The sequence below is a fragment of the Cannabis sativa genome, chromosome 9 (genome assembly GCF_029168945.1).
Source record: "Cannabis sativa cultivar Pink pepper isolate KNU-18-1 chromosome 9, ASM2916894v1, whole genome shotgun sequence".
In the NCBI taxonomy this organism is placed as follows: Eukaryota; Viridiplantae; Streptophyta; class Magnoliopsida; order Rosales; family Cannabaceae; genus Cannabis; species Cannabis sativa.
This window is the reverse complement of record NC_083609.1, coordinates 23403746-23411944: the sequence shown is the minus strand read 5'-3', so window position 1 is coordinate 23411944 and position 8199 is coordinate 23403746. Positions and strand designations below refer to the sequence as shown.

At 31.8% G+C, this 8199-nt stretch overlaps 1 protein-coding gene across 1 annotated transcript; it reads left to right on the top strand.

Annotated features, from left to right (window-relative positions):
* The first annotated feature begins 1566 nt into the window (after positions 1-1566).
* On the top strand, positions 1567-4614 carry LOC115723742 (uncharacterized). Its single transcript, XM_030653219.2, has 3 exons — positions 1567-2303; positions 2969-4123; positions 4220-4614. The coding sequence occupies exons 1-3, from the start codon at positions 2259-2261 to the stop codon at positions 4358-4360; spliced, it is 1341 nt and encodes a 446-aa protein (XP_030509079.2). The 5' UTR covers positions 1567-2258; the 3' UTR covers positions 4361-4614.
* The last annotated feature ends 3585 nt before the right edge of the window (positions 4615-8199 follow it).

Genomic DNA, 8199 nt, shown 5'->3' with positions numbered 1-8199 from the left:
TGTTGGGTCTCTATTTGTATTTGACTTTGCTGTTAATTGAGTTTGGGAAAATTATTTAGATAAAAATGCTGCTAAACAAAATGGAGCTCCACAATAGGTGAACAAGTTTCTAGAAGCTTGAAAGGCAGATTGTTATTTATATGATTATTTTGTTTTCCAGTTCCACTTTGAAGAAATGGCTCAAAAGATATCTATAACAGTGCACACACCAAATTATACTTTGATCCTAATAGATAAAAAGGTTTAGAAAGTGTTCAGATCGTCAACGATTAAAACATCTGAAATGGACTAAATTATGGAAAAAATGAACACAAGCTTCGTTGGCCTAGCCATTGATTAAAACATATTGGAAAATCTCCGGAGTCGAATATCATTACTCTATACAGAATTTCCATTTATTTTGTAATAAAACGTAGGTGGGTATTGAGCTGAGTTCTGAAATAGTGCAAAAAATCCCTATTTTTCATCGATTATTGATAGTGATTTGTTATTCTTGTCATTACTAATTGTTTGATTATTTAAAATTTAGTTGTTTCAATTCTACATCATTTGTTGTAATTTTCATATAGTTTTTTATTATTATTATTATTTTTGTGTTATTTTTATAAAACACTGTAATCGTAAAAGTATAAAAAAGGGTAAATTGCGGCATAAATACCTAATGTTTTAGATTTTATACACTTAAATACCTAATGTTTATTTTTGAAGACAAAAATACCTAATGTTACATTTTTCTTACACCGTTACTATCCGTTAACTTATCATAAATATAGACACGTGGAAGGCTCAAATGCATTACATTTATTTATTTTATTTTAAAATTTAATATTCTTAATATCAAAAACTAAATACTACTTGTTAAAAAAAAAAAGAGAGAGAGAGAGATAAATTACTATAGCTGAGTGAACTAGTGCAATATATGGAACATGATTATCGAATTGAAATACCAATATCATGGGAAAATTATTATGAGAACTAATTTTTTTTGGAAACAAGAAGCATTTAGTTTATGATATTATGAATATTAAGTTTTATAATAAAATAAAAATAAATGTAATGCATCTGAACCCTCCACGTGTCTATATTTATGCCGCAATTTACCCTATAAAAAATTTACAAAATATTAGTTTGTAAATTTCCTTAATATTTCTTGTGTATACATGGGTGGCCTTGATTTCAGGTCAAATTGAGTGTGCGTGACCGAATACCTAGTCCCATGTCCAAGGAGATCTATTTACTTAGAAAAAATCATCCTATATCCTATTATGATCTCCAATAATACATCTAACTAAATATAATTGTTTAACTGTATATACTAGTTCACATAATCAATTCCTACACTAAATACAGGTGAAAACCCATGTCCCTTTAAATTGTGAAGAATGCATAAGTACTTAAATACAAGTGCCATATTTATTCTGTAAGTTTGCTATATTCTGTAATTAAGGTAACATATTGAACTAAAATGCGAAAAAGCCATTGAACAATAATAATTGAAGAAAAGTTAAACCAGAAAAGATGGGAATTTAACTGATATTATTTTTTTCAAAACAGAGTAAGCAAAAAACCAAAAAAGTTGATTCTTGTCGTTATTGATAAGTGTAAGTAGATACCTTAATCTCTTTTGATTGAACCTACCTAAGTCGATTTACATTTTCTAAAAACTCGTCCTCAATCGAAGCGGGTCCCAATCCCAAGTAATAAGAAATATAAAATTAGATTGGCGGCGATATCACATTTGTGTTTCAAATTGAGAGTGTGGAGCTGGTTTAAGAGGAATAATGCCATATCGAGCTCAAGGTCGCTCAGCATGAGGATATATATATATACATATACATATAAATATACACAAAATGACACTAATATATTAAGGACACATACATCTACACAAAATTATGGTCTCTTCACTTTGTTCATTTCTTTATATTGTTTCACATTTCACAGAATAATTTGAAAAATAAAATAAAGGTGATGAGAAAGGGTAAACAAGGGAAGACCAAAGCCTCACTCGACTCGTCACCGACAACGAACCAAACTGCTCATAGGGATAATTCATGAACCGTTGTTTTGAGATTTTAGTATAAAACGATATCATCTAACAACTTTCTTGGAAAGTTTTTACGCGCCAAGTAGAATGTTTGAAGAAAATTACGACATTTTCCAAGGAGAAACCAAACAATGAATCCTCGTATGCATGCTGATCAGTTCGGAAGAACACTCAAACACGATTAACGCTGGTACTAACATACATTATCAACATGCAGATTGAATCTCAACAACATAGAATTCCTCCAACTACAAATGTACGCAGTTCATTTCTCTTCCTTACTTTCTTCTCTGATTTTATTTTTTCTTGTTTCTGATCGATCTTGTCTTTGATTTTTTTTCTCAATAATTCTTGATCCTTCGTACTGATTCAATTCTCTTCAACACTTTCTTGTGTTTGAATTTTGTTTCTCAATCCATTATTTTCTATCGTTCTCACTAGTGATCAGTTCTCCTCGACACTTTCTTGTGTTTGAATTTTTTTTCTCAATCCATTATTTTCTATCCTTCTCACTAGTTCAGTTCTCCTCAACAGTTTCTTGTGTTTGAATTTTGTTCCTCAACCTATAGTTTTGCATCCTCTGTAGTACTCGAAGCTGCTTTCGATTCAATCTTGATTGTCTGAGATATAACGCATTTCTTGTTTGCTTTCCCTAACCAAAACATGTTATTGCCTTGGATATAAATAAATATATATATACATACACACACATACACATGTACTCACATGTACTCTTCTCCATCTCATTAACCGCCTTATGATATTAATTTCTTAAGACTTTTCTTTCTAATTTAGAAACTCTTTTTTTCTTCTTTGTATATCTGAAATATGTATATCAAGTAAACTCTGTTTTATCTCTCGTAGTGTACTCTATCAACTTGGCCCATACTATGCCACCTTATATACGGTGTTAATTTTCAGGTACAACCAGAAGCAAGAATTCAAATTGAAACAACATTAACGACGAAACGATTCGTAATCGGGCTTTTCACATTTCTTTTTTGCTTTCACCTATTCTTGATCACAGCCCTAACAGTGTACTTAATAGTGCAAGGCATCATCCATTACAAAGCTCACCACCAACGCCACTTTCACCCCACCAAGTGGTATCATCCGCTCCTCAGTTCAACAGTATGTGCTGCAATTCTCTCAGTTGCCTGGCAAGGAATCACGGGTTGTTACCCTTCCAAAGCTTTCAAGGCAGTCTTTTGGCTCGGCCCAATATTGACAGGCGCAGTTGCCCTGCTTCATCTACTGATTGGTACTTCTGTCAACTTCACAATAGGAGTAGCCACTCTAATCTTCTCTCTCACTATGTCCCTATACGGCTGTTGGGTCAATTCTCGATTGGTCTATGCTATTCGGGTTTTAATACTTTCTTCTTCTCCTCCTCCGACCAAGCCAACTTTCTTGATCTTACTATCCATTCTTCTTGGTACTCTTTATTCTGGTTTCATGGTAATTGGCATTGGATCAGCTTTAGCTAGCAGAACAAAGTTAAACTCCGTATACATCTCAATAATCCTGCTAAGCCTTGCATGGACGATGCTTGTTATCAGAAACACAATGCTGGCTTCAATGTCACGTGTGAAGTACATGTTCGTGGCTTATATGGTGGACCTCAAAACAAGCTTGGCTTTGTGCGACACACTTAAGCACTTGATGGGAAGCATCTGCATAGGTTCATTCCTAGTGCCGATTCTAGGAACCATGTGGGGTTCAGCCAGATGTATTGACTTGTTACAAGAAGGCCCAAATGAACTCTGTTGTTCATGCGCCAAGTGCTATACATGTTGTGCTTCCACGCTAGTGATGTATGGGAACCGATGGGGCTTTGTTCATGTTGGACTCCACAACAAGAGCTTTGTTCAGGCCTCAAAGTATGCTTGGGACATGTTCAAGAAGAATGGGTTGGAATCAGTGATCGATTCTGATCTGACTAGCTCTTTCTGCTTTATCTCTGCTGTGACAGTGGGAGCAATCAGTAGCCTAGTGAGCGGAATATGGGCACTTGTAGTGCATAAGAGCTACGCAACAGAACTTTCTCTTTATGCTTTCATTATTGGTTACTTGATAGTAAGTAAAGTACGAGTTCAATTACTATTCATTGCTTGCTTCCTCTGTTCTATTTTCTTGAAGTTAACTATTTGAATATCGTTTTCAATGTTGCAGAGTCGGATAGCAATGGCATGGCAACAAGCATGCATTGCAGCTTACTATGTTGCTTACGCAGAAAATCCTGAAAACATGGAATTTGACTCCACCATTCCAGATCGAATTCAAAGGCTTCAGAGACTTCAAGCTTGCATATAACCACAAACAAAGACTACTGTCCTTCACTATTCCAGAACCAGTCGTCTAATAACTCTTTTTTCTTCTCTTTTATATCCTGAAAATGGGCTATTGATAATTGTACATGTGATTCAATAATTGAGTTACGAAATGTTAGAAGACAGTACATTGATTCATTATGTTCTCCTAAATCTTTGCAGATTTGAACATATATGCTAAAACTGTAAAAGCTCGTGCATACTCCAATTGTTACGGATCTGAATCCTTCATTTTAATCAGTTTCTATCTTTCTAGATTTTAAAGTAATTGTGCCTCGACAATTCATTCTATTCTGGTATTGAAACATGTAACAGAAAACTAATAATAATTAAACTTTAAGAAAGAAATTTTGAGGTTTTTTTTTTCTTCAAGAAACAAAATTTTTCCTTTTTTTTTTTAATAAATGATGTAAAATTATTAATAATAACAATCACCTAAATACAATAGAATATTTTTTTTCTTAAAAACATGATCAGAAATAAAACTAAAAAAATATGTTAAATAATTAGTAATTTTTAGATTATTTAACAAAAAGTTAAAATTAAAATTAAAATCATATTAAAAAGATTTTAGCAATAACTTTAAGAATACCTGTATTTGACAAAATCGGCGTAAGAAGTTTAAAATTTGGCTTTTTGATTGTTAAAAAAAAAAACAAAAGGGCGAATAAGGCTTATTTCTCCCTAGTATTTTTTTTCCTTTTCTAAGTAATTTGGAAGGCTCGGAATGATATGTTTTGGAAAAGTAAAAGTTGTAGTACTGCTGATGTTGTTTGGTTGGCGCGTACCACTCTTCGACAATAGATGTGTGCTCAGGCTAACAGGCTGGACTTAGTTCACTGGCTTCTAATCGATCTGACACAAGAGATCATTGGTCTAAACCGGCTGCTGGACAGTTAAAAGTTAATGTGAATGGGGCGGTTTTTGAAGACACAAATGAGGTTGGGACTGGTTTTGTCGCACGTGGCTGTGATGGCCAATTAATTGAGGCGTTTTCAACTATTTTTTCTGTCAGTTGCCGGCCCGAAATTGTAAAAATTCTAAGTGTTAAAGAGGCACTTAGTTGGATAAAGAAGAATAACAAGTCAAATGTCATTTTAGAGACGGATTGCCTTTTAGTTGTTCAACCTATTCTTAGTCGGTATCTATGCCTTCTATTTTTGGTCTATTTGTTCATAATTGTCAATTTATTTTATTTTCTTTAAGTAATGTTTTTATTGGTCAAGTTAAACGGTCTGCTAATAAAGCCGCGCACTGTATGGCACGTGGTGCTTGTTATTGGTCAGGCCATCATTTTACAGAGGGTGATGTTCCCATTGCTCTTTAGTCCATTATGTTAGTAGATGTTTTTATCTAATAAAGATTACTTTCATTCAAAACAAAAAATACTTTTTTGTCGACTTTTTTTTTTCAGTATTACACCTCATGTTTTATCAAATTTTCGCACCGAGTATTAATGTTTCCTATTGATGTCTATTATTAATTTTTCAAAATAAGTAAATTAAAGATATATATTTGATACCTCAAAAAATATATATATTTTTGATGCATTATCAGGTCCACGTAAGTAAGTAGAAGCATTAGTATTTCTTTCTTAATTTCCCTTTCATTTTTGTTCCCTGCTAAACATTTTGCTATTCTGCGTTTTAAATAATTCTCAATCCAATATTTTGAAATTGTATCTTGGAGTTGTATATAATTAGTGCCCTAAAATAACATTTAACTAAGATATTCATATTCAAATTGCTCTCAGTTATATTGCTGAAAAAAAAAAATTGCTCTCTGTTATATCCTTACTAAAAAAAATGCTATCAACTACATTAGTTGATGACAGTTTAGTGATATTTATTAAATTTTAGGATTTAAGATATCAAATATATAGAATTGTAAAGTACAAAGTAACATAATATGTGTATCTCCAATAGAGTACTAAAAGTATAGTGTATATGTATATACATATTTTAGTAGATATTCATAAAATTAGTGAACACCAATTTTTTTTTTTTTGATATAAGCGTTTATATATTACAACATATTTTACTTGGGACTCGAACCCAGGACCTCCAACACTCACACACCCACCTATGGTCACTTGAGCTAGCCCCAAGTGGTTAAATTAGTGAGCACCAATGATGATGTATAAATTGGTCTAAATTTAATACATGCTAAAATTTGTGTTAAATTTAGCATAAAATATAAATTATAATAAATATTACTTTTTTATTTACTCTTTTACCGCTAAATAATTAATCGATATCTTTTTATATTTTATTTATATATTTAATAAGGTTTTTATATGCTTCCAATAAAATTTAATGCATTCATCTATTTACACATTTCTATTAAAAGAACGGTTAATTTTACTTTTAATGTATTGAGGTGAACGTGATGTTGTAAAATTTGAATTAAATATAACATTAAAATTTTTGAGCCAAATTTAATTCAAATTTTACATCATTTATTAATAATAAATGTACCAAAATGATACTTTATAAGTGTGAGGATTCAATCTGAAGAGAGAAGATGATAACAAAGAAGACTAAGTTATTACTTGTGTCAAGTTACAATACAGAGTTTTTATATCAGAGCAAAATAAGCTCTAACAAACTACTAATTTCACTTAGAAGGATGACAAAATAAAAAGAATTAGTTACAACAACTAACTAACTAACTGATTGACTAACTCAAGATCACCTTCGATAGCCTCCCTCAAACGTAGTGTAGATTTTGAAGCAACACTGAATTTGAATCGAATATTATTGAACCTCAAATTGGATATGGATTTAGTAAGACAATCAATAATTTGTGCTTGAGCTAAAACACGTTTGACTTGTATTTGTTGTTACAACACTTTGTCCCGAATAAAATATAAGTCAATTTCATTGTGTTTAGTTCGAGCATGCAGAACTAGATTGGCAGCCAGAAGTACTCACTACAAGAAAAAGTACTTTTGTCACCGCCAAAAGTAAAAGTATCTCGTCGGCGTAGTTTTTCAGTGACATTTTGTGCCGGCAAAAGTATTTACACCGAAGAATTCAGTTGCCGGCATAAGTTCATCACCGACAATTTGTTGTCGGCGAGGTAGGGCACCGGCAAAACTTTAACGCCAAATTGGCGCCTAATTTTCATTTTACTGTGAAAGTTTTGCTGCGCCGGCAAAACATAGATAATAAAATATTAATTTAGTTTTACCGGCGACTTATTGTGCGCCGACAAAAGTAATTTTTTTTTCTAAATATTTATATTTATAATATGAAAATTAAAAGGGGAATTACCCCATATACTATTTTTTTAACTTTTTTTTTTCAAATTTATGGTTTGGGTTTTTAAAGTGGTTGCAGCGCTAGTTGCAATAGGAGTTTCTATACGATTTTTTGTTGCGATTTAGGTTGCAGCGCTAGTTGCAATAGGGGTTTCTATATAGAATTTCGTAAAAATGCAAAAAAAAAAATGTTTAGAAATGTAAAAATAAAAAAGGCCCAAATTAAAATTAAGATAATAATAAATAAATATAATGCAAGATATATTACAAAACAGAAATTTATATTGTGATTACAAATAGGGGTGTTCATCAAACTGCTCAAACTGCCCGCACCGCACCGCATAAAATATACGATTTAAATTCTTTTACGGTGCAATTGTGGTTTGCATTTTTGTCAAATTGCACGGTGCAGTGCGATTTGTAGTTTTAAATTTAATAATTACGGTTTAAAATGCACCGCACTATATATTACAAAGTTATCAATTTTTACAATATAATTTTTATTCTTTTTTTCATATAAGAACAAATATATATAATATATGTGTATATTATTTTATCCT